Source organism: Quercus suber, unplaced genomic scaffold, assembly GCF_002906115.3.
Source record: "Quercus suber isolate HL8 unplaced genomic scaffold, Cork oak 2.0 scaffold_73, whole genome shotgun sequence".
In the NCBI taxonomy this organism is placed as follows: domain Eukaryota; kingdom Viridiplantae; phylum Streptophyta; class Magnoliopsida; order Fagales; family Fagaceae; genus Quercus; species Quercus suber.
The window spans coordinates 30,844-58,482 of NW_027069538.1; the positions used below are offsets into that span (position 1 = coordinate 30,844).

Sequence of the window (27,639 nt, forward strand, 5' to 3'; positions counted from 1 at the left end):
AATAGTGAGAGTTGTTTTGACAATACATTTGGAATGGGATCATTTTTTTTTTTTTGGATGATTGGAATGAGATAATTTGGTGGTTCATTTAGATATTGGATTCACTGGCTTTCGTGCCAAGTGTTCTGAATATATCACTTGCCCCAAAAAAAAAAAATCTAAATTGGACTCATTATGTAAAATTAGATTATAGTTAAAAATTAATTTGGATCTTACTCCCATTTTAATTTGGACAAAACTTAGGTACAATATTTTAGGTGTTGTTCCTTATATTCTCTTTTTAATATACAGTTATGTGGCTACTTAACTAAGAAATTTACTTCTATTTTATGAGAAAAAATTTGCATAGCAAAATCTTAAGAGTAGAACCTAAAAAACAACATCTAAATACTTTATATATGTCTTGTTATTAATATATTAAGATTACATAAGTCTCAGCATCGAATTAACAGGCATCACATCCTAAGAAATTTAAAACCTTTTGTCTGTGGGAAAGGTTAACAAATACTAAGGATATTAATTTAGAATATGTTTTTAGGAAATTTTAATAAGAAAAGATAAAAATAATTTATTTATTTTGACTGATTTTTATATTTTTCATAAAAGAAATATTATAGTTACAAATTATTTTACAATATTTTTATAAACTGTTAATGTGACCAACTTTTTATTGATTTTTACCTAAACCCACCATTATAACATCACTTTTTTATTTACCAATAACCTCTAACCAAATCAGCAATTTGTAAAAAAAAAAAAATGTATCTTTAACATTATTTTTCTCATAAAAATAGTGTCAAAATTTTCTTAAAATAGTTTATTAACAATTGCTATAAGAATACCCATTAACAGAACCCTTTATTTATACAATATTATTTCTATTTTCTTCTTTTCTTTTCTTCTCTTTCTATTTTTTTTTTTTAAGAAAGAATTTATTAGCTTGCTTTGCTATTTGGCCGTTGGGAATTGAATTGATGTCGGTGAAAGCAATTAGCACGTGGTTTTAATTGAGAGTAATTCATCCCTGCATTTATGAGAAAAATGCTATAACCAGCTACAAACTTTTTTACAAATTATTAATGTGCCAAATAGTTATTATTTGATAAGTGAAAAGCTGTGAGTCCAATTGAAAACCAGTAAAAAATGAGTCAAACCAACTAACCAAATCAGCAATTTGTAAAAAAAAAAAAATGTATCTTTAACATTATTTTTCTCATAAAAATAGTGTCAAAATTTTCTTAAAATAGTTTATTAACAATTGCTATAAGAATACCCATTAACAGAACCCTTTATTTATACAATATTATTTCTATTTTCTTCTTTTCTTTTCTTCTCTTTCTATTTTTTTTTTTTAAGAAAGAATTTATTAGCTTGCTTTGCTATTTGGCCGTTGGGAATTGAATTGATGTCGGTGAAAGCAATTAGCACGTGGTTTTAATTGAGAGTAATTCATCCCTGCATTTATGAGAAAAATGCTATAACCAGCTACAAACTTTTTTACAAATTATTAATGTGCCAAATAGTTATTATTTGATAAGTGAAAAGCTGTGAGTCCAATTGAAAACCAGTAAAAAATGAGTCAAACCAACTATTTATAAAAGAAAAATGTTAACGAGTGTCATTAGGGCATTGGTTAAAATTCCATTTTAAGAAAGTTTTGATATCATTTTTATGAAAAATAAAAAAAGCTGTCAAAACATTAATTGTTTTTTTTTTTCTTTTCTCATAAAAACTTTCTTTAATTGGATTGTTAACCAATGCCTTACTACACTCGTTAACATGACACTTTATAAAAAATGTTGTAAAATATTTATTAGTATAACATCACTCTATTTATAATAATCTGCTAAGCAGCTTTGCATGTTTCCCACGTGGCTGTGCAAGCTGAGGTTTGGAATCCATAAAAATGGTAGGTTGAACCAACACGGGCAAAAAAGGAAAAAAAATTAAAAACCTAAAACCCATGAAGTTATATTCAAATCTGTGCATCACAGCTTATACACATCATTTCATCATATTCATACATAAAAATTATGCAAATCAGACGACACAGAAACCATCAATCAGATCAAACTTTCTGACCTAGAAGGCTAGAACTTTCGTATTATTTCTTACCCATAGAAAATCATCCACATCTTCAAATCTCCACCGTATACCAAAACTTTCTCCTGTGAGTTGTGAGCACTGAGCACCACACCCAAGATATCCCATAATTTCCTTTATGTAAACCTCTTGTTGTAGCATCAAATAGAACTGTTTCTGCAATTTCTCTTTTGTTCTCCAATTCAAAACTACACTTCCCTTATAGAATCAAAAGCTTGAACAGAAATGGTAAGTAAGAAAAAAAGGTAATTAAAGAAAGAGAAAGAGAGCCCAAGGCGCCATTGATTTCTGTTGAAGGTATCAGAACTTTTGCAACACCTGGACCTTTAATCCAAACCCAACATTGCAACACCTCTACCGTCCATTCGTCACTCCTCTCTTGGCCATTCCCCAACCACTACTCGCTTTCTCACTTCACTCCACGCCACACTTTTCAACGCTAACCATAGCCAACACCTTAACCCTAACCACAGTTTCTGGTTTTCTGGTCTAGTTTATTATCATCATCATCAACCCCCCATTTTCACCAAAATATTTATAAACAATAACAAACAAAAGGGTATATAAAATTCAACCATGAATGCATATTTTACATTTGTCACTCGCACCTCAGGCCTTGTAATCACTATTACCCTAACCCTAGTTGGTATTCTCTCTGGTTTAGTTTATCATCAAAATCCCATATCACAAAAAGATACAAAGTATCTAAAACCAAGCATGAATCCATATTTCACATGTGTCACCCATGCCAGCAAAACTTTTAACCCTAGTTTAGTGCTTCCAAATCTGAATTAAGCCAACACCACCCCCTCCATTAATGAAAATAAAAAGGCTGTATTATATATATATAATGAGAACAAAAGATGTAAATGGAAACGTGAATGCAGAATGCACAAATGTCACAAAAAACCAGAGGCAGCAATGTAAATCACCAAAATCCCTTGCTAAAAATAGCAAAAATAAGAAAAAGTTAGTGCACCCAATATTGAGAGAGAGATCTTTACTTTACCCACTACTCCTCAGTCTTACCCATTTCGTGATTGCCGAGCGTCCATCAGAAACCCACTGTGTGTTTTTACTCACAGAAACCCAAATCCACCAAAAAAAAGAAAAAAAAAAAAACCCTAAAGAGTGCCAATGATGAATATGATGGACCAACTTCATGAAAAAACCGAGGTGGCCTCTGGTTTTGTGGCAGGTGGAGAGGCTGAGCTTGGGCTTGTCACTGTGCAGGGGGACAAGACCAAGGCCACCACCAATCATGGATCTGGGTCGGACTCGACCGGTTCGACCCGTCATGACCTTGTTTCTGCTGTTTCGGGTTTCCGTGTACTCCACAGGAGGAAAAGGATGGCTAGGCAGAGGAGATCATCATCTTCCACCATCAAACTTCTGTCCTTTGTTCCTTCTAGCTCTACCTCGCAAGTGCCATCATCCCCACTCCCTGGCCTTCGACCCACTCTTCCTGCACGTGTGAGCTTCAAATTTCTCTTTTTTAATTCATTTCCCTTTTTTATGTTACACAATTTTTTTATGTGGGTTTTGTTGTAAGTCTTACTGTTCTGTATTTGATATTTGTTGCTCCTTATATATAAAATGGGTTTTTGACTTCTTTGCTTCTCTCTCAGTACTTGATAATGTTTGTGTTGACCTGGCCAGGTGAGATTTGTTGATTTATAATAACTATATATCGATTTTGGAATTTATGATTTTAAACAGAGAGCTTTGATTTATATATATAGATTTATCAGGTGACAACAATTTGCTGGGATGAGTGTGTTACTTAATTTTATTGTTATATTATCTTAACGACGTGAAAAATCAGATCAATCATGGAATCGGTGGGGTTAATAAGAAATTTTTAATTAAAAGACGAAATTGGTAGCGGGTGTTTGACTGAAGTTTCGAAACTCGTGAATTGAATCTTCTTTTAATTAGGAGTATGTACGTATGTTTAAATATATGATTTTAGTTTTTAAACAATATTACATAAATTTTTACACATTTTTTTACACATACGTATTTTTAAAAAATACAAACAATATTACTAGAACAACATTACAAAATGGCCCTAACTATTTTGAGAAAATTTGTAAAGTTTTTTTATATAGAAATATTATATGAATTCTAATTTTTGCATACAACCGATTGGTTTTCAAGTTCCAATCCTAGTCCAATTAATTCAGGTTTTATTTTTAGCTGATAAATTTATGCAAAATAATTCAATCAAATGAAACATTTTTTACAAGGAATTAGTTATCCCTAATTAGTAATTTAGTATATATAAAGCTCGATAATTATTTTGGGTTGCAAGATATTTGCAACGTTAGATGACACACTGACAGCTGTGTTACTTTCAGACTTGAGGTCGTCGTGTTTTCCTCATTAGTCAAAGAGACTTGGTTAATTTCCTGTAACTGGTCAATTAAGCTTTTCAATTTTATTATCATTTTTCCTTGAAACATTTTGTTGGATTAGGGCTTTTGTTTAGTATTTCATTTAATAACTCAAATATCAAATGGTGTTATGCTTTAGGAAATTGATCCAAGGAGGTTGAGATTCCTATTCCAAAAGGAGCTTAGGAACAGTGATGTAAGCTCCCTTAGGAGAATGATACTCCCAAAGGTTTGTGTTTTTACTTCTTTAATATATAATTGGAATTTAGCACTATAGTGGTGCTAACAAAAATCATGCTCTGAATGGACTTTGAACTGGTACTCTTTGTTAACCAATTAGGAAGGTTCACATAATGCAATCTGTCTTAAAGTATACCTAAATATGCTGACATTTTTGTTCATAAAGCTAACCTAATGAATGCTATCATGAGACGACTTAATTTCAGAAAGCAGCAGAGGCTCACCTCCCCATCCTCGACTCGAAGGAGGGGATTCTTATCAACATGGACGACCTAGATGGCTTGCATGTATGGAGTTTCAAGTACAGGTCCGACTCCTCTGGCTCTCTTTGCCCACCAAGTGCATTGGAACTTGTTGATATTGTATAAAGCATACATGTATTAATATGAATATATCGTATATAATAATGTCCTTAAGTATCTTAGCCTTTTCAATTTTTTGCAATTATAAACACAGCAAGCCAAGATATGTGTCTTTTTCTTGTGGGAAGCTTTTTCAATTTAAATGTGTTAAGAGTCATTTCATTTGGAAGCACTACCAAAAAAATAAAAAATAAAAAGGTCTGTTACAAAGAAAGAAATCTTTGCAATAATATCAGAGTCATTGCAATAGTTAATGTGAGGTATTGTAATAAAATATAAAGTAATAGGTTTATGTATCAAATAATTTTATTGCAATAAACTCCATATATTTTAATGAAAAAGTTGATGCAATCATATATATGTTTTTGCAATATATATATTTTTGTTGTAATAAATAATTATTTTATATTTGTCATTGCAATAGATTGTAAAAATAATTGATATCTACTATTGCTATGATATATTCATTGTAGTTTCATGTTTATCATTGCGATAGATTATAAAATAATTGATATCCATTATTGCAATGACATATTCGTTGTAGTTTTATGTCTAGCATTGCAATAGATTGTAAAATAATTGATATTAAATTGTTACAATAAGTTATCTATTCAAAATTTTCATTGTAATAGATTGCAAAATTAATTGGTATCAAGGTATTGCAATAATTTTTTATTCATTTTAGTTTATTGCAATAAATTTTTCTAGTGCAATAAGGTAATAAAGTCTATTACAACTGAAAATTATAAATTATTGCAACTAATTATTGTTGATGTAATAATTTACCAATTTTAAGTTACTATTACAATGACTTTTAACTTATAGATGTGATATTGTGTCTAACACAACTATATTAATTTTGTTATATTAAAAGTTGATATAATAGAAATATTTTTTTTATAAGCTTGTAGAGAAGTATAGAGTTGCATGTGAAACCAAAATAATATATTTTATTTTATTTTCTTCTCTAGATATGTAATGTTCATTATCATGTAATGTTCATTATCTTGGTTTTTTTCAAGGCAGGTATTGGCCAAATAACAATAGCAGAATGTATGTACTTGAAAATACTGGTATACTTTTTGCCTCTTAATTTTATCTCCTTTCTTTGTTATTTTAAACCTTGGATTATCACTTATGCATATTGTTTTCTCAGGAGAATTTGTCAATGCACATGGCTTACAACTTGGAGACTTTATTATGATTTACCAAGACAATCAAAATCACAACTATGTATGCTAAACCAATTTACAGCTTTAGATATGTTATAAGTTTTGGATTGAAATTTTTTTACCAAAATTTTTGTTACCTTTTGGATATTGTTGCAGGTCATTCAAGCAAGAAAGGCTTCTGAACAAGATGTATATAGTGACATAACTAGGAATGATGCTAATGACCTCTTTCTTTATGATTATGAGCCCTACCGACCAAGTTCCTTGTTTGAGAATTATCCCACAGATAATGCTACAAGCATGTCATTTATCTATGACACTACAACCTTCTCAAATGACTCACCGCTTGATTTTTTGGGTGGTTCGATGACCAGCTATTCAAGAATTGGATCTTTGGAAGGCTTCGGATCTGTAGACAACTTTTCTCTTGATGACTTCTATTAAGTTGATCATACTGGTGGTGTCACATTAAACAAGGGGGCACAATCTAGAACCTATAACAATGGGGCTACTTCATTTTGGTACTGAAGCAATGTACTTTTGGGATAGGCGCATATATTTGCAATAAAGAATAGCAAGTGTAAAACTTTTGAAATGTCCTGCATTTCATTTACTTGGACAAAGTATATTTATAAAACTTCTAATTTCATTTTGCAGCAGGACAATCATGAATGTAAGTTGTTACCACAAAATAAAAATATTGGAATTAGTAAGACAGTTCCAATTCCAAGTTAAAACCTTTAATTTTGGCTCAAATTGCATTATTCAACTTGGTTCAGGATCAATTTGAGTTAGGTTTGTTCTTGTTTGTAGACTCATAAGAACTTGAACTTGAACTTGATAATTCTTTCTTTAGGCTTTCTCACTTAAATTCTAAATTCACCATTTACAAAAATAGTACGTTTTTAGACCCCTGTAAAACTAGATTTTTTAACCTAGCTAATTAATTAACTAAGTGAATACTTAGATTTATTATTCATATCTAAGTTAAAACAAAACAATCATATCATGCAAAGCAGCGGAAATATAAAGAACATAATGATATGATGACCCAGGAAAACCAAATCGATAAAAAAACCTGAGGAGAATTTAACCTAACCATCCTCAAGGTAAAATAGATCCACTACGAAAGAATTGAAATTTGTACAATAAAACTTAGACCATTAACATTCTATTACTACCTCGTGTAGAAAATTTACTATCACAACCATATGAAAGCTCCAAATTCACAGACTACTTCTTTCCTTGGCCTTTGCAACACAAGCACCCACACTTGTGACAAAAAACACAAACACTCCTGTTTATGACTCCAATACCACTCTTGAAGGTTTAGATCATCAAAACCTTTCATGACTAGAGAAGGCAGCAACTTCTACACCAATGGATCTTGAGATTCTTCAAGGAATAATACCGATAGAGGATATGAGAGAACTTTTTGGATACAAAACCCTAGATACAAAAAAGAGGCATACTCTTTTCTCTCTCAAAAAACCTTTTAAAAACATGCTTAGGGTTTCCTTTAAATACTGAGAGAAATAGATCTGAAACCTTAATCCTAAATGGACTTGAACTGCTGTTTGGGCAAACTTAAAATTTTGCAGATACGTGTTTCAATCGGTCGAGTCTGTCTTTCAATCAATCGAGCCAAGCAGTTTCTGAACTCTTCTTTCTGCAGCTTGTATATTCTTGAATATTGACTTGAATCATTTTGAGCATTGTCTAATAATACCTATAGACTCTAGGATCTATATCTAAATAAGTTTGTATTCATGATTTGCCAGTTGTTCTAAACTTTTAGAACCTAACAAAAATAGCCCACATTATTATTATAAAAAAACCCAAAATTGTAAAGTGGTGTTAAGAATATTACAAATTTTACTACATAGACTTTACAAATTGATATGTCACCAATTACATAAAAATTCGAGCATTTATTTATCACTTAGTTGAAGCCTACCAATTACATTCATTGCCACATCAATTTATATGCTTTATAGAGTAAAATTTGTAATACCTTTAGCATATTTTAATGTTTGATAATAAATTCCATAAAAATAAAAAAATGTTTGATAGTAATTTGTTTAAAAATAAAATAAAATAAAGGTTGTGTACCATTTTTCTCACCTCCAAAATACTATACCAATAAAAATTTAACCCAATTGAAAATCATAAACTTTTTGGGGGGGAAAATTGTTTTAATGCTTTAATTTTTATAAACCAATATTCAACACAATAGGTTGTTGACATTACCCACCTATTCTTTCCCATTTCCACACACCTAACAATCTCTATCTATTTCTTAACACCAAAATGCATTACCTTATCTAAAATAAAGTAAACTTCATTTCTAAAAGGATAATAAAATTGATTTTTTTTAATTTTTAATTATTAAACTATGATATTTGATTCTCTAATGAAATTAACTTTTGTTTGGTTAGTATTAAAATATTAATTCATCAAATTATTTTTTTAATTCATCAAATTTACCATGATTTCGTTAATATTAAATAAATTTATTTAATTGACATTTAAATACAAAGACTTAGAATTATCACCAATTATATTGAGCCAACCCCGCTTTCAATTTTCCATGAATATTTAGAATTCCCATCTTACACTACAATATGTAATATATTTAAATTTTAAGGGTAAATTTTGAAGCCAAAGGGGGGAAAATTAAAATAGTTTAAACGAAAAAACATTCTAAAGATATGTCTGTTTTAAGAAAAAAGACACATTCAAAATACGTAGATTAAATATTATAGCGGAGTACATAACAGGTAGCCCGTCTAGCTCAGTTGGTAGAGCGCAAGGCTCTTAACCTTGTGGTCGTGGGTTCGAGCCCCACGGTGGGCGTTTTTGGTGGTTTTTCCTTTTTTCGCAGTTTTCTAGATGTTTCATTACGAATTTATATTAGCCCAATTGAATTTTCAAAATTAAACCAAAATTTGGCAACCTTGTAAAGTTATGGTTAATTGTATAATTCTTCCTTTAATTTTTGTGGTGATTTAAAAAAAAAAAAAAACTCTTGATTTTTGAATGGTTTGAAAATTTGAACATACTTTTTTAATGGATCACTATTGATTAAAAACAATAAATATTCACGTAACTTATAGTTAGAACTTGTTTAGACATAAGAGTAAAATTACAGTCATAAACTATTTTACAATATTTTTACAAAATACTGACGTGGCCAACCTCTTAATGATTTTCATTTAACCACACCATTAATATCATATTTTTATTTATCAATAATCACTCATCACATAAACACTTCGTAAATTTTTTTGTAAAATAGTTTATATTTCTAGCATTATTTTTAGACATAATTTTTCTGTGTTAACTTGCACATGATATTTTACCATAAAAAGGCCTTATAAAATGACTTGAAAAATCCTATCATATAAATAAATTTAATGAAAATTATATCATTTTGAAGAAGAAAAATACACTAAAATATGACTTGGTGTTTTCATAAACCAAGTTTTTTCTAGTGTCCATTCCAATAAGTCTCAATTAGGGTTTGAGGACTATGGTTTAAGTGATAGTCCTATAATAATGACATCTTTGTAATACTCCATCTCATATCTATGATTCAAACCTCACATTCTTCACTATTTATCTATCTAAAAAGTAATTCCCAAGTTTAATTGATTTTTTGTTATTTTTCATTGATAGTGATCTAATTGAAATAATGCCCCCCCCCCCACCCCCAATTTGAACCCCATATTTCTTATGCGAAAAATAGATTTTATCAATTGAACTAATTAAAACCCACTTAAAAATAATATTAATAACAACAATAGTATAAGGAAAGACAAAAGGTAAATTGTCAGATTTAAAATTTCCCATCAAATTCTAATCCCATTAACAAACTTCACACAAACACACCGATATAAAAAGCACAAAGTTTACTTTTAGGGATGGACCCAAGATTTCAAGTTAGAGGGGGTTGAAGTACAAGGGAAAAAAAAAAAAACTCCAAATAAATATCCATATAGTATTAACTAATTATAAATACACAAAATTGTTGTTTCTTAATACATTAAAATGTAATCATCTACCAATAAAGAAAAAAAAAACAAAAAAAAAAAATTTTTTTTTAATGCTAGGCTAGCTATGATTTTTTTTTTTTTTTTTTTAAGTTAAAGCATTCACGTGGTGCTAAAAAGATTAGTTTTTAGCACCTTAAAAAGCTACTTTATCTATTTTACTATCTCATTTTACAATACACACAATATAAATGTTTTATTTTTCTACCACTTTATTTAAACTAATATAAACAAATTAAAATAATAAAGGAAGAGAGAGAATTTGATTTATTTAATTGAAGGAAGAGAAATAATATTAATAAAATATTGTATTTTATTTTTAACTACTTGCTGCAATTAACTAGTATTTATATTAGTTTACTGTAGTTGCAAAAAAAAATTAGTTTTAGCTTCTCCAATAACACAGTTTTTTGATTCTTTGGTGGTAAAATAGTTTTTTTTTTTTTTCCTAAAATACAATCACTATTGTGAATGTTTTTATTGTTTTTGTTAAGCTTTTGGGTTGGATAGTTATTAGTTGGGCTAGACTAGCTAGGCATATTGGGGAGGAGGTGGGAATAAATTTTGGAAAGGGGCTCAACTATAAAAATATAATATATAATAAGTTTTTTTTTTTTTTTTAATATTGGGCTGAGGATCTGGGCCACCACCTGGGTCCATCCTTGTTTACCTCCAAATTGATTTAGTTAAAAAATATATATATATATATATATATCCTCGGACCGATTACATGGCAACTGAAATAATCATTCACAAGTACTTTTAGTTATATGAACTATTTGATAAGCTATATAGTTTGTTTAAATAATTTGATGTTTCAAAATTATTACGCTCTTTGTTTAGGAACAAAACCACAAATATTGATCCAAATCTTTAAAACACAAAACATATTATTAATTAATTGAGGAAATGTGAAATTAGGGCACACAAACAGGTTTGGGTTGGGTAAAATTATTGTGTAATTTTTTTAAAATTAAAAATTAGATGTCACATCATTAAAAATATATCATCTCATTTTTCCATTAGTCATGTACTAATGTACATAAAGAAAACTGTAGGGTCTGTTTTTGTAGCCCAAGCCCAAAAGGTTTAGATTATGAGCCCAATGAACCCAGAACAATAAATTTGTAGAGAGTGGACGAAAGAGTTAGGCTGATTGTGAACTAAACAATAGTTAACTATGGTGTTAAAGAATGAACTGACATAAAAACACACTTTAAATCTTTTCAAGTTGATGTCCGAGGAGGTAAATTATTGAATGAAAGATGAATACAATTCTAAAGCTACCGTCAGCTCCTTTTTTCTTTTCCCCTCTTTATCAGAGGCATTTTTCCTTTATATAGCACCCTTTCTCATCATCTTCATCATCCACTTGTTCTTCATCTAAGTGTCCACTTGAGTATATGTCACGTCAGGTAACCTTTTTAGCTCTCTGTGAGTGGTAGTAGCTGAGATGACACTGTTCAAAGGTCTTCTCCACATTAATGTGGCTTGAAAAGCAGATGCAGTGCATTTAATGTGGTGGTAGCAGCTTTTCCTTTTAGATATTTCTCCATTCTTCTCATCTCCAAGCAAGCCCAAAACTTATCCTTATCACTGAAGTCGTTAGGAATATCACTCGAACCATCCAAATATTTGCTTGACCAAGAATCTTTGCATCCGAGGAGAATGACCTCTTCGGACCACTGGTGCTCTCTTTGGACTGTTCCCCTTTATTTCTAGGTATCTTTCTTTCATACAGACACCTTCTCAACAGCTTTCACCTCTTCGGACACAGTATCTTTCAAATAGGGTCTTAGGCCCAATGCATAAGTTTGAGCTTCCACCCCCTACAATAGCCCCTCAAAATTTTAATTTTTCCCTTGTATCCGAGGAGAAACAATAGGATTTTAATTTGTTACGGAATAAAAGTCAACAATACAAAAATATCTGAGTTTACATGTGTAAGAGCATAGATTTAGGCGCTTCATAACTGCTGCTGCCGTTTCAATATTCCCAAAGCGCTATTAATTACTCCAGGCGGCGTTTTGTCTCTGTTATCCAATGGTGGACTATTGATCCAACGGACGTGGTTCTTCCTCGGAATTTAGGCGAGATGACTCCTACCCCTTCGTTTGTCCCCATATAAAGCCCCAGAAGAGGTTTTTTCTCCTTTACTTTGCAGATTCTCAGACTTTCCAGCGAACTAAAGCACTCAAATCCATCGAGCTCTTCAATCATCAAACCCAGAATTTGCAAGAATCTCTACGAGTTTAAAGATCATTCCCCGACCTAGTTCGTGTAAGTTCTCATTTACTTAAACCTTTCATCTTCTCCTCGACTAGCTTCCTCGGCCTTCGAGTAGTCGCTCCCCAGTCAGTGTTTAGAGTCTCCTCTTTCTTGTTTATCTAAGATGGGTAGATTTCAGTATCTAGTGAATAGCTCCGCCCAGATGGAGGAATTTAGGGCCACATACCGCATACCTTAAGATGTGGGTTTGAGATATTGCCCTCCAGAAGAAATACTAACAGATCGAAAGACGGGTGAAGTTATAATCCCCATCATCACCTTCCTAGAATGAGAAATGATTATCCCTATGAGCCCTATCACCATTAACTACCTTCGAAACCATAGGCTTAGTCCTGAACAATGTGCGCCTAACGTCTTTAGAATCTTAGGAGCAGTTGACGATTTGAACCATCATCTAGGATTGGGACTCACCTGGCTTGACGTGGTACATATATACAAGTGTCACAGTCAGAAAGGAGTGGATATTATCTTAAATCCCGATCCGACGCTGTTAGGCTCGTCTCCTGCCTTCTTAAATCTAACAAAGGTATGAAAAACGACTATCTGATCATCTCGGGCGCATGGCATGATGGTCTTCACTGCCCAACCCGACTAGGAGAGCTAGGGGGGCATCCTAGATTTAGGTTTGCTAACAGTAGATTTAGGATCGACGTTTCTTAACAATTTTGTCCTCTTTGTGTTATTATTTTCAAGTTTCTATTAAATTCTGTTGTGATGTTGACAGATAAAGACCACGTTTCCCCTCGGCTGAGTCTCACAAACACCGCCGCGCTCAATTATCTACTAGGATCAAAATTTTTGTAAGTGAAGACAGGCAACTCCAGTCGGTTCCACTTATTCTTGGTTACACGCATAAACCAATCCGATTTTCAGCCGGTCGGCAACACGAATAAGACAAGGAGATTATCACATCAACTCGTTTCGACGTTGCTCGAAAGACTTTTTGGCTCTATTTGATCTTCCCCTCGTGCACATCCAAATCCGTAGGGTGTACCGCTGCTCGTCCAACCGTTCAACAAATTCCCTCGAACCAGCAGCAGAAGGCGAGGGTGTTGCTTCTTCGACTTTTTCACTCGAAGAGAAAATGATAAATTTACCTTCGGAGGAGAGGCCTCAGAAGAGGTTCGAGTGATACAAGTTTCGGACACCGAGAGAGGAAGTTGACAGGCAATCTAGTGTCCACCCTCCTGTCTTGATAACAGGTCTTCCAGAAGACTCGTCGGACGAAGAAGACGACATGGCAAGCTTGAAGATTTGATGAAGAATAGGGGCAAAAAAGTTGGGCCCAGGAGACTGGGACGTCTCAGCTAGTTGTTAGTCTTCCTCCACCACTCCTCAAATTCCCTCTAACCTCGGCTTAAACCATTGCCAGATCCGAAGAAGAAAAGGCCCACTACGGATAATAAAGAAGGCAGGTGGTGCTCCAAAAGGGGCAAAGCAACAGAAAGTAGATAAAGGCCAGTGAAGCAAAAGGGCTCGTCAACTAAGAGCCGAGACGAAGCTCTTACCGCTGAGGTGCGCCGAGGGCCACACACCTGGTCCCCTAAGCTAGAGCTAGACGGTGCTCCCATCCTGGATACCTCCCTCAAGAATTACCACAGGGGGAGGGCAGGTTTTAGTTGCTGAGCCCTAGAGTAGCCACTTCTCTTCCGAAGGATATGGAGTCTTACAGACGCTTCAGTCAGTATGAACTCTTCTTTCTCTCAAAAGGGTTTAGCCATGGTAAGTGAACTAGTCCATTTTTTTCAATTAAAATGTCGATTAATTAATTAATTAATTTTTTTTTTTTTTTTTTTACTTTATATCGAAATTTTTTCCTTCTAACTATAAGATTACCAGCAAGTTTATGTGGCCGAAGAGTGGAATAAAAGAACTTTTAATGAAGCCCAGGCCGAGGCTCACACTCAGTCTGAGGTTGAAAAATCTCTAGGTAGTCTGAGGAAGACTACTCTTGGCTGTCCAAGCATCTGAGAGATATGAATAAGCCAAAGGGATAATCTTGATACTGGCCTGAAGACCGCTGAAACGCAGGCCGAAGACCAACGCAAGCAGTTGCACATGACCGAGATCAATTTGGAGACAGAGAGAGAGTCGGTCAAAGGTCTTCGTGATGAACTAAAGAAGCTAAGGAAGCTGCTCAGTTGGCCAAAAAGATGCTCAGCTGGCCAAAGAGGTAGTGGAGGCTGAGAGACAGGCAGCATATACTCTTGGGGTGGAGGAGACCCAACTCAGACTCACTGAGGAGTTCGCAAAGGTCTGCAGGGAATACTGTGATGTAACTTGGGATAAAGCCCTTGAAGCTGCTGGGGTCCTCAAGAGGCTGACTTAAGGCAGCCTAAGAGTGTTTTTCTACCACCCAGACATTACAAATCCCAAAAGCTTCAAGCAGCCTGTAGTCAACCAGACCCTTCCTGATCCTACTGAAGCACCAAAGAGTCTGGTCAGACTGGAGGCCAGGGCAAGCGGGCTGAGAATTAGACCACGGATGCTGCTACCCAGCCCAGCCATACTGCTGACCCTTTGGCTCCTCACACGAAGACTTAGATATCTAAGAATTTCTATTTTGTACTTGTATTAGTTTTCTTTTTTTTTCTTTTTTTTCTTTTTTTTTTTTCTTTTTTTTTTTGTAAGGGATTGCAATGTACTTTCTTTTTAATTAATGAAATTGTTCTTCTATTCTCTGTCTTCGTCGTACATGTTATGAAATTTACTATTGTGAATAACTATAACTTGTAACTACAGTTATACAGGCAGACTTAACAATAATATCAGGCCAGTGATGTAAACACCTTATTCAAATACTGGAAGAAGTAGGTCATACAAGAGTTATTAACAAATATAGAATGCAAAGAATGATGTGAAAATATTACAGGTTTTCTTGGATATCCACAAGGAGTATTGCTAAGTACTGATTTTTGGATTATTCTAATATTTAAGACTACAAGACGAAGTTATTTAGGCATGATTTGTTAAATTTAAACTTTGATAATGACCATAAAATAGTGTTAACTAACCCATATCATTTGGTCCGAGAACTTCAGGCATAAGTAGATTTCAGTTCAAACACTTCGTCAAAATATAAAGGAGTGTCAACTAAACCAAATCATCTGATCCGAGGACTTCAGACCTGATTGGATTTGAGTTTAAACACTTAGGAGACTTGTAAACGAGTGTTAACTAACCCAAATCATCTGGTCTGAGGACTTCAGGTATGATTGGATTTGAGTTTAAACACTTAAGAGACTTGTAAACAGTGTTAACTAACCCAAATCATCTGGTCTGAGGATTTCAAGCATGATTGGATTTAAGTTTAAACACTTAGGAGACTTGTAAACGAGTGTTAACTAACCTAAATCATCCGGTCCGAGAACTTCAGGCATAATTGGATTTAAGTTTAAACACTTAGGAGACTTGTAAACGAGTGTTAACTAACCCAAATCATCTGGTCCGATTTAAGTTTAAACACTTAGGAGACTTGTAAACGAGTGTTAACCAACCCAAATCATCTGGTCCGAGTACTTCAGGCATGATTGGATTTAAGTTTAAACACTTAGAAGACTTGTAAACGAGTGTTAACTAACCCAAATCATCTTGTCCGAGTACTTCAAGCATGATTGGATTTAAGTTTAAACACTTAGGAGACTTGTAAACGAGTGTTAACTAACCCAAATCATCTGGTTCGAGGATTTCAGGCATGATTGGATTTAAGTTTAAACACTTAGGAGAGGTCCAAAGATTTTACATAATAAATTGGCACAATGATTAAAGTAAAGACTTAATTAATAATAATACCATTTAAGGTTGTTTACATTCTAGGGGCGTGGTATTACATGACTATGCAAATCTTCCAAGAAATATGCCCTAATGCCAGCTCCTGAAGTAATACGATATGGCCCCTCCTAATTAGGTCCTAACTTTCTCTAAGCTGGGTTATTTGCAGTGCCCACAACTTTCCTGAGTACCAAATCGCCAGGTTCTAGAGGCCTTAGCTTTACGTTGGCATCATAACCCTGCTTGAGCTTTTGTTGGTAATGTGCTAATCGGACCATTGCATTTTCTCTCCGTTCTTCAATCAGATCCAAACTCTTTTCTAGCTGCTCATTATTGCTAGTTGGATTGAACAAACTAGTCTTCATAGTTGGGAACCCAGTCTCAAGAGGTATGACAGCCTCAGCTCCGTAGATCATTAAGAAGGGAGTTTCTCCAGTAGACCTACGAGGTGTAGTTCTGTATACCCACAGTACGTGTGGCAGTTCTTCCACCCATTTGCCCTTTGCATCGTCTAGTCTCTTTTTTAATCCATTAACTATGACCTTGTTAATTGATTTTGCTTGCCCGTTCCCCTGGGGATAGGCAGGGGTGGAGTATCTGTTTGTGATTCCCAATTCACTACAATAATTCATAAATGCTTTACTATCGAACTGTAAGCCATTTTCCAAAATAAGAGTATGAGGAATCCCAAACCGAGTGACAATATTCTTCCACACAAATTTCTGCACATCTACGCCTCTAATGTTAACTAGAGATTCAGCTTCGACCCATTTAGTAAAATAATCTGTGCCGACCAGAAGGTATTTCCTGTTTCCTGCAGCTTTAGGGAATGGACCTACGATATCTAAACCCTATTGAGTGAAAGGCCACGGGCTGGATAGCGGATTAAGGGTTCCCCCTGGCTGATGAATGTTTGGGGCAAACCGTTGACATTGGTCGCACTTCTTAACATATTCATGGGCTTCTTTTTGCATATTCGGCCACCAGTAACCTTGAGTAATGGCTCAGTGAGCGAAGGATCTACCTCCAATGTGGCTCTCACAGATTCCTTCATGTAGCTCTTCTAGTAGTAACTTAGCCGCTTCAAAATGCATGCATAATAAGTACGGTCCTGAATAGGAACGTTTGTATAATTTCTGTTCCTCGGATAGCTAGAACCTGGTCGCCTTCCTCCGAATTTTGTCAGCTTCGCCCCTCTCTTCGAGCAAAATATCCTCTTTCAAGAATTTAATTATAGGATCCATCCAGCTGAGTTCGGCCCTGATTTGGTGAACTTGGGCTACCTTTCTTCTTGCCTCTATAGGGCCATGCAAGTCTTCAACGAGGATAACCCTCGGCAAATCTTGCGCCGAAGAGGTAGCAAGTGTGGCTAAAGAGTCAGCATGCGCATTACCATTTCTGGGGATATGCAGCAAATTAAAAGATTCAAACTCTGACTGTAGACGCTTAACTCGGCTCAAGTATCCTTGCATTCTTTCATCCTTCGCCTCAAACTCACCTTGTACTTGACTAACGACTAATCTCGAGTCCAAGAGCACCTCTACTGACTTTCCTCCCATTCTTCGAACCATAGTTATTCCCATTAGTAGAGCTTCATACTCCGTCTCATTGTTTGTTGCTAAGAAATCCAGTCCTAGCGACTTTTCAATGATGATTCTTTTAGGGGATATCAGCACTAGCCTCATTCTAGAACCTTTCTGGTTTGCTGCACCATCCACGTATACTTCCTAATGCGAGGGGCTTTATTGAGAAATTATGCCAACCGATTTTTCATCCATGTCCGAGGTTGGCGTTATTTCTTCTAATCGAGGCTCCGTGAACTTGGCCACCAAATCTGCCAGGACCTGACCCTTGACCGATATGCGAGGCATGTACTTGATATCAATAAGATCATGCCCCATTTAGCGATCCTTCTGGTGTAGTCAGCACTCCGGAGTATAGCCTTGAGTGGGAGCTAGGTAAGAACAATGACTATATGGGATTGGAAATAATGAGGTAGTTTTCGTGTACTAAGCACTACTGCCAGGATAGCCTTCTCTAGTGGCAAATAACGAACCTCGGCCTCATGCAGCGACTTACTTACATAATAAACTGGCTTTAGCACACCACAATCTGCTTGTATTAACACCAAGCTCAGAGCACAAGGTGCCACAGCAATGTAGGCAAACAAGACTTCGTCTGGCTTAAGACTAGACATGATGGGTGGCCGAGCGAGATAGTCCTTAAGTTGCTGAAAGGCCACAGCACATTCTTCAGTCCACTCAAATTCCTTCCATTTGTTGATCAACGAGAAGAAAGGTCTACACCTATCTGCTAATCGGGAGATGAATCGATTTAGGGCAGAAGTCATTCCGGTCAATTTCTGAACTTCTTTGGGATTCCAATGAGCCTGTAGATTGTGGATGGCCTTTATCTGATCGAGGTTAACTTCGATTCCCCTGTAAGTCACCATATACCCCAAAAACTTGCCTGACCCCACACCAAATGAGCACTTGGAGGCGTTTAGGCGTAGCTTGTGCCTTCTTAGAACTTCAAAAATGTTTTCAAGATCCTTTATATGTTAAGAAACGATCTTGCTTTTTACCACCATGTCATCTATATAAATCTCGATACTTTTGCCCAACTGTGGCTCAAACATCCTCATCATCATCCTTTGGTAAGTGGGTCCTGCATTTTTCAAACCAAATTCCATCATCTTGTAATGATAGTTACCAATAGGGGTGATAAATGCAGTCTTCTCCTGATCATCTAGGGCTAACGGTATTTGGTGGTAACCTTGGAAAGCATCTAGGAAACTCATCCGAGGGTGGTCGACAATGGCATCTACTAACTGATCAATTTTTGACATAGGAAATGGATCCTTAGGACAAGCCTTATTTAAGTCAGTGAAGTCTACACACACTCGTCATTTCCCGTTCTTTTTCTTCACCACCACAATGTTCGCTAGCCACTCAAGATAAAAAATCTCTTTAATAGCTCCAGCTTGTTTGAGCTTTGTTACTTCTTCTCTTACTGCATCAGCATGCTCTTTAGATGGGTGCCAAGGAGGCTGCTTCTTAGGTGTGATCAATGGGTTGACCTTCAGATGGTGACAAATGAATTCTAGATCCACCCCTAGGCCTCATAAGCGTTCCAGGCAAATGCGTCAAGGTTTCTTTTAAGGAATTCTATTAGCTCCTCCTTCTCTAGTGGAGGCATTTGAGATCCGACTTGAAAAAAATTTTCGGGATCGTCTCTAATAACAACTTTTATTAAACCTTCACATCTAGCACCCTCGTATGGATCTTCGACGGGCGGTGCCCTATTTTTTAACTGCTATAAGCCCCTTTCGGCCTTGGCCGAGGACTCCGTTTCGGGCTTATGCTGGATGGCAGCCACTAAGCATTGTTTGGCTGCGGACTGATCTTCCCGGATTTCACAAACTTGCCCTTCGAATGGATATTTAACTTTTTGATGCAAAGTAGAAGAAACAGCCCTTAGCGTATGGAGCCAAGGTTTGGATACAATTGCCGTATAAGGGGAATACACATCTACAACAATGAAATCCACCTCCACCACCTCTGAGCCAGTCTGTACGGGTAATCGTATTTGGCCCTTCAGGATGACAACTCTTCCTTCAAAACTAACCAGGGGAGAATTGTATGGTGTTAAGTCATCAGGTTTTAGGTCCAGCCCCTTGTAAAGATCGGGGTACATTATCTCTACCGCGCTACCTTGGTCCACCATTACCCTCTTCACATCATACCCACCAATCCTAAGGGTGATTACCAAAGCATCATCATGGAGCTAGATGGTTCCAATCTTATCTTTGTCCGAGAACCCTAGAACCAGTTGAGTATCCAGTTTAGCTCTCCTCGAACCTTGGCCAAAGTCCCCTGTAGGTAATCGGGCTACCAACATAACCTTGGACGGCCAGGATCCTGTCCTCCCTAGTGCGGCGAAGATGACATTGATAGTTCCAAATGGAGGCTTTGAAGAGTCATCTCTCTGGGGCTCCGAGTTCACCTGACTTCCTCGGCCACTGGAGTGATGCAAGAGGTATCTCAATTTACCTTCGCAGACTAGTTAGTCCAAATGATCCCACAGGCTCCTGTAATCCTCTGTGGTATGCTCATGATCTTAGTGGTATTGACAATAGAGATTATGGTTACGCCTCTCAGGCTTCCCTACCATCTTATTCGGCCACTTAAAGAATGGTTCATTCTTAAACTTTTCCAAAACCTAGTGTACTGGCTCTTTGAATACAATGTTAACTGCTTGAAAGTTTGTTGATCCTGACTGCCCAGCGAAATCTCTCTGTAGTTTGTTGTTATTGTAATGGTCCGACTTGAAATCCCTCATCTCTTGGGGGATAACTTTATCCTTTCCCTTCCCTTACTGTTGATCTTCTTCAACTCTTTTATATTTTTCGATACAGTCCATGAGTTGACACATGTTAGTAGCTGGTTTGCCAGTTAAGGACTTCCTCAAACTATGGTCAGTGGGGAGGCCGAGCTTAAATGTGCTAAGGACCATTCCATCAAAATTGCCCTCCATATCATTAAACATCTCCCAATACCTATCTGAATACGTTTTCAAGGTCTCACCCTCTTGTATGCTCAAGGATAACAGTAAAGATAAGGGTCTGGCCACTCTTCTGCATGTGACAAAATGGGAACTAAATGCTTGAGTAAGCTCTCTAAAGGAGTCGATAGAGTCTGCTTCTAGGCTGTCAAATCATCTCATTGCAACTGGTCCAAGACTAGAGGGGAAAACTTTGCACATCAGAGTCTCATCTCTGGAATAGACATCCATCATCTGATTAAAGTGAATCATATGTTCCACAGGGTCCATTTTACCATTATAGATGGTGAAGGTCGGCTGGTTAAAATGCCGAGGAAGTCTCGCTTCTTCAATCCTGCGCGTGAAGGGTGACCTAGAGATTTGATTCAAGGCATCATTCCCTACACCTCCACATGATGGGCTTCGAGGTTGCCTCTTGCGACGATGCTCCTCTTCATAGGAAAAGGATTCACTGATTGATGTCCAAGATCTCTACTCGTAAGTGACATCCTGCTCATCACCTAAATCTTCATCAGAATGCAAAGAAATCCGTTTCCTCTTTGCATGGCGCAACTCCCTCTTTAGCCTCTCAATTTCTAGTTGTTCTTCTCTACATGAGACACATGACTTCCTCCATGTGGTTGGCTTCGCTCAGGGTGCGTAGTATGCACACTACCTTCACGATCTTGTCTCTGCTCCAAATTGAGAAAAGGGTCTACGTGTTGGGATGCCCTAGATTCTGCTAGTTGTTGCTCTGGTTCAGCCATTATCAACTGTTGCTTCCACTTTCACTCAAGCTCTTCCCACAGACAGCGCCAATTGTAGGGTCTGTTTTTGTAGCCCAAGTCCAATAGGTTTAGATTATGAGCCCAATGAACCCAGAACAATGAATTTGTAAAGAGTAGGCAAAAGAGTTAGGCTGATTGTGAACTAAATAATAGTTAACTATGGTGTTAAAGAATGAACTGACATAAAAACACACTTCAAATCTTTTCAAATTGATGTCCGAGGAGGTAAATTATTGAATGAAAGATGAATACAATTCTAAAGCTACCGTCAACTCCTTTTTTCTTTTCCCCTCTTTATCAGAGGCTTTTTTTCTTTATATAGTACCCTTCCTCATCATTTTCATCGTCCACTTGTTCTTCATCTAAGTGTCCACTCAAGTATATGTCACGTCAAGTCTCCTCTTTAGCTCTCTGTGAGTGATAGTAACTGAGATGACACTGTTCAGGAGTCTTCTCCACATTAATGCGGCCAGAAAAGCAAATGCAGTGCATTTAATGTGGTGGTGGCAGATTTTCCTTTTAGATATTTCTCCATTCTTCTCATCTCCAGGCATACCCAAAGCTTATCCTTATCACTGAAGTCGTTAGGAAGATCACTCGAATCATCGAGATATTTGCTTGATCAAGAATCTTTGCATCTGAGGAGAATGACCTCTTCGGACCATTGATGCTCTCTTCGGACTGTTCCCCTTCATTTCCAGGTATCTTTCTTTCATACAGACTCCTTCTCAACAGCTTTCACCTCTTCGAACAGACAGTATCCTTCAAATAGGGCCTTAGGCCCAATACATAAGTTTGGGCTTCCACCCCCACAAAAACAAATAGAATTAGACTAAAAAAAAAAAGGAAAAACTAATAAAACTTGTATTTTTTTAAATTTTAGTGACTAAAATTGCTCATTAGAAATATCAAAGACTAAAAAGTGCTCTAAATGTAAATTTTAGAAATCAAGAATGTATTTTGGCCAATACTTTACATTGTGGATAAAAATTGTATTCATAAAATAAATAAATAAAAGAAAGCAGCAATGCAGCCCCTTATTTTTAAGGGATAAAACAATGCAAACCTTAATGGCACTGCGTGAGCTCATTGGCATTGCCAGATATGATCTGCATTACCATACACAAACTTTCTCTAATTTTGTGAAGCTTCGTCTCTCCACCATTTAGTAGAGCCTACATAAATCTATCTCTCTCTCTCTCTCTTTCTGTTTTTGTTATATTCAGACTCTAGAGCTTTTGGAAAGTGAAGGTTAAAGTTGAATGGCAAAGAGATACTGGGTGCTCTCTTCCGGTTCAGAACTCCGCGTCTTCTCTGTGGAACCGATTACAAGACCAAATCTCTAAGCATTCTTTCGACATTCCTCTCTATAGTATAGAGTACTCGCTCGCTCGCTCTCTCTCTCTCTCTCTCTCTCTCTCTCTCATTTCCTTGCAAGATCTGTTTTTCTTTGCTTCAATTCAATCTACTTGCACGCACTATCTCGCTCTCTCTTTTTGATAAATCAGCAGATATTCTTGTTATTAAAAACCAAAAAGTAGTTACAACCTGATCATGATTACACCATATCAACCTGATCATGAATACAACGAATTAAAGTTAAACACCATTGGACACTGCAAAATTATAAACTTTTGAATGAAAAATGCTTCTCCTAATACTAACAGACATGGTTAATGAACTAGCTCACTCACTATGGTGTCGTGGATTGTATAATCATACAAACAAGGATATTCCCATTCCCCAATTGCAAGAAATCAAAGAACCCTGGTAAGAATTGACCAGTACTCACCAGTCACCACCAATGTTAGAGCTTTCACATCCATGTTTATGCTATTAACTATTTGGGTCTTCATTTTTTAGTTCTTCTTAGCATTTCTTTGCAACCAAAGATGACAGAAAGAAACCCATCATGCTAGTTTACACAGAGTAGCTCTCAAATTTATTTATTTAAGATTCATGGCACCACAGCTTACAAGATCTTCCCAATTAGAAGGAGGATTTGAAATCAGACATAGACTCATGATCTCATTACTAACTCTCTTACTCATTCAGCATTCAAAGAAAATATGCTCTTTAGTGCCTGCCAACCAACAAAAGAATGCTTTGAGATTGCACCTCTTCTTGCTTTGTGTGCTGCACAGTTAAAGTTTCCTGATTTTGAAGCAGACCAGAGGGCTCTATTAGCTTCTTTCAGCTATACCAAACACCAAATCCTCTGATCTTGCTGGTTTCCTGAACCAAGATTTATATTTTTAGGACGCTTTCCACCTTTGCATTAAAGCCACTGGCAGCATCATAAATGGCCCGATAAGCATATTTTATCTACATAGAATTTCTCTTTTTTAAAATTTAATTTAATTTAATTTTTGCAGTTCAATATTCCTAATCTTCGTATTGGAACCCTAGACCCACTCCTGTCTCTCAGCGATGATCTCCTGAAGGTAATTCCAACATCTGAATCCAATTTCAAAGACTTTTTATTTATTCATGGATTGTTTTCCTTTTTTTAAAAAAAAAATACAAATTTTATAAATTTATCATTTTTTTTATCAATATTTTACATATTATTTTGAATTATAGAATCCGCAATTTCTCAACTTAGTTCTATGGCAAATTGGAAATTCAATCGCAAAATTTAGCATTCATCTGAATCCAATTTCGAAACTTTTTGATTCACAGAGTGTATTCCTGTTAATTTAAATTTGTATATTTTCTGTTTTTATCAATATTTTATGGAATCTTATGAAATGGTGGTGGTGGTGTCTAAGTGTTTGGCTAAATGGAGTTTATGGATGGATGGGAAAATAACTGACTTATTCGAGGATTCACCTCCAGAAATGAAGAAGAGAAATTGAAAGAGAATTGAGGAGAGTTTGCATTTTTTTTCATATATCCCCTGTTACAAGAGTGTCTAAGTATTATAGGAGGGCTAATACAAATTCTTAATACATTGCCTCAGCCAAGAATGGCTTAGAGACTCCCAACCAACTAGTAACTACTCTTAACAGCCTCTAACTAACTGTAATACATGGACATCCTATCATTACACAACTAATCATGCACTAACTGCTGATCACTAATAACTAGAGATCAGGTGCATGACAAGGTGTTTTTATCACCTGCGTTCCTCAGGCTATGACAGTTATGCAATTAACTTGGCAACTGATTAGTGTTGCACAGACTCAGTCATGACTTGGAGGTAACAAAAAAGGAGCATAGAAATGTTGTTTCCCTGAAACCTTGTGATAAGTAGAGTGGAGTAAATTGCTGGATGAGTATTTATGTTTTTTTAATTTGATTATTATGAGAATAGTGTTTTACTTGGCTGTCCTCCTGTTTTTCTATGCATGTACGTATTTTGCTTTTAACATGACTGGCTGCCACCTTACGAACTATGGTTTTCTCCCCAACATTTATCACTAAGCAGCTTCAACAAACCCCACCCCCGCACAACACACAGACTTAGATTGTTTAGATACTTATGTTTATTGCCCAAAGAAGTAACCTCATAATGAAGCAAAAGAATTTTTACCCAACTTGTTCATATTGAATTAAATATTTTTGGATCTTAAAACTTTGTCTTTAATATATAGTTCGTGTTGCTGAATACAACAACGTGCGCAGTCAGCTTAATGCTATAAACCGAAAGCAAAGTGGAAGGTATTAGTTTTTCTTTTTCTTCTTCGTAATCCTATTTTTTTCCCAGTCTAATTGCAGCATATGCTCAAAATATTCTAGTATCTTAGCTGACCTACCTTTCTGCATATTTCAGTTTAGCTGTGCGGGATCTCTCAAATCTAGTGAAACCAGAGGATATAATTACCTCAGAACATCTAGTGACTCTACTTGCAATTGTTCCCAAGTATTCACAGAAAGATTGGTTGGCCAGCTATGAGACTTTAACTAGCTATGTGGTATTGATTTTTATTTCTGGTTATATATTCTATTTCCTGTTGTTTTGTCCTTGATGATATTGTGGTGGGTGGTGATTTTTAGTACGCTTCCTTCCTGACAATGTGATATGGGTGCACTACTGCACATTAATTGATCAACTTATCCATCACACATTTTAAATATGTGGAATAGATGTACTCGTGTTGTTATATTTTTTGTTTTTGTGATCTTACTCAAAGTTTGATTAATCTAGCTATGTTCTTTCAGGTCCCCAGGTCATCCAAGAAGTTGTATGAGGATAATGAATATGCTCTTTATACTGTGACACTCTTTGGTCGTGTTGCAGACAATTTTAGAACAGCTGCATGCGAAAGAGGTTTTCAAGTGAGTATATTGTTCAAGTTGCATATGCTTCCTGAAGTACTAATTAGATCCAGGGATGTTACAGTAGTGGATCTCCCTCGTGCCATTTAAAATATATATCCTGGCATGTTCACGTGAACTATCTGCAAAGCAGAAATGCATATCAGCATATAGAAATTGTTGTACTAATTTCAGCGATTGACAAGGTGGAAGATATCTAATTAGTGGTTTTGTTATTTTATTATGTTATTCAGATTCGTGATTTTGAATATAGTCCGGAAGCACAAGAGAGTCGGAAGCAGGAGTTAGAAAAATTAATGCAAGATCAGGGAAGTTTGAGAAGTTCTCTTTTGCAGTGGTGTTATAACAGTTATGGGGATGTATATTTCTTTTTTCTTTTTTTTCAAATCTTTAATATGTTCTAAATTATGTGTCCATTAATGTAGTCTACCTGCCTCTGGCTCCTCATTTTTACTCACAATATTCCAAATTGCACTTTTGAATTACAAATTTTTTAGTTTTGCTGTTATTCAATTATAATTACTATTATTCTCATTGTATACATTGTTGCTGTACTTGTTCTCATAGGTGTTGTCTTGCCCTTTGCAATAGTTCTTAAATTTCTTTTATACTGAAGAGATTTCCTTCCTGTAGGTTTTCAGTTCCTGGATGCACTTTTGTGCCGTACGTTTTTTTGCAGAGAGCATTCTGAGATATGGTCTGCCACCGTCTTTCTTGGTATAGTGGCTCTTATGTTTGTTTATGGTTTTTCAATCAAGCATTTGCGTTTTTGACTGAGCATGGGTTGTTGAAATGATTTTAGGCATGTGTTTTAGCACCGTCAGTAAAAAGTGAGAAGAAAGTACGCTCAATCCTTGAAGGGTTGTGTGACAGTGCAAACAGGCAAGTCCATAAGCCTTCGTGTATCTTTTATGGCATAGAATGAGTAATCTCAATAATCAACTAATGATGACGTAGTCTTCTTAGCCTGGGCCATTTGTCCTCGATGTTGATGCAGATGAACTCAAGATCCATTGTTTAGTTAACTAATGAGACCGTTTTATATGAGATGGTCACCTGTTTCAGTGTACCTAGGAGGGTTCATTACTCTGTATGGTCAAGGAAAATATGAAGGCTGTGAAGATGTTTAAAATTTAGTACTTCAGGAACTTTTTGTTGATAAAGCTAAACTCTAAACTCTCTTTGCAAGCACTTTATCATAATCTCCAATCTTCAATATGAACTTCCAACACTTTATGCTTTTTAAGTTCAAAAAATTGGGAGCACATCTGGCAACTCAATTATGATGTGTATGGTTTTTGTGCCCCCTGAACCTGGGATCTCACCAAATGCACCTGTGTAATAATACGTAGGATGAGACTGAATGCAATGTTGTATATCTGGAAGTCGGTTAATTGTTTAATCTGATTAATATTTTTCCTTTAATGTTTGCGTGCAGCGCAAACTGGAAAACTGAAGATGAAGCCGGAGGAGGGGTGGCTGGTCTGGCAGGTGATGCTGATGCCCATCCATATGTCTCCTTCATAATAAATCTCATATGATTAGTGCTGAATCTGAGTTTCTCGTCTGTTTTAAAGTCCTAGTCCAAGCATTCCTCTAGGCAGCAATAACAATGCAAGTGTTCTGTGACACTGTAGAGTATA

At 35.8% G+C, this 27,639-nt stretch overlaps 2 protein-coding genes and 1 non-coding gene across 3 annotated transcripts; all 3 read left to right on the forward strand.

The window, feature by feature from the left end:
• The first annotated feature begins 2,923 nt into the window (after positions 1–2,923).
• On the forward strand, positions 2,924–6,988 carry LOC112009021 (B3 domain-containing transcription factor FUS3). Its single transcript, XM_024041371.2, has 6 exons — positions 2,924–3,576; positions 4,639–4,728; positions 4,946–5,046; positions 6,128–6,174; positions 6,258–6,334; positions 6,430–6,988. Exons 1-6 carry the CDS (start codon positions 3,241–3,243, stop codon positions 6,715–6,717), a joined length of 939 nt encoding a protein of 312 aa, XP_023897139.1. The 5' UTR covers positions 2,924–3,240; the 3' UTR covers positions 6,718–6,988.
• A 2,068-nt stretch (positions 6,989–9,056) lies between these two features.
• TRNAK-CUU (transfer RNA lysine (anticodon CUU)) lies at positions 9,057–9,129 on the forward strand. The gene has a single exon. It is a non-coding gene; the product is annotated as a tRNA-Lys (tRNA).
• A 13,848-nt stretch (positions 9,130–22,977) lies between these two features.
• On the forward strand, positions 22,978–27,537 carry LOC112009016 (V-type proton ATPase subunit C). The gene is given in 11 exon segments (XM_065773344.1): positions 22,978–22,997; positions 22,999–23,088; positions 24,090–24,159; positions 24,299–24,398; positions 25,312–25,378; positions 25,491–25,632; positions 25,880–25,996; positions 26,230–26,355; positions 26,630–26,713; positions 26,799–26,878; positions 27,435–27,537. Coding segments are annotated over 11 exon segments (999 nt in total).
• Positions 27,538–27,639: the final 102 nt, after the last annotated feature.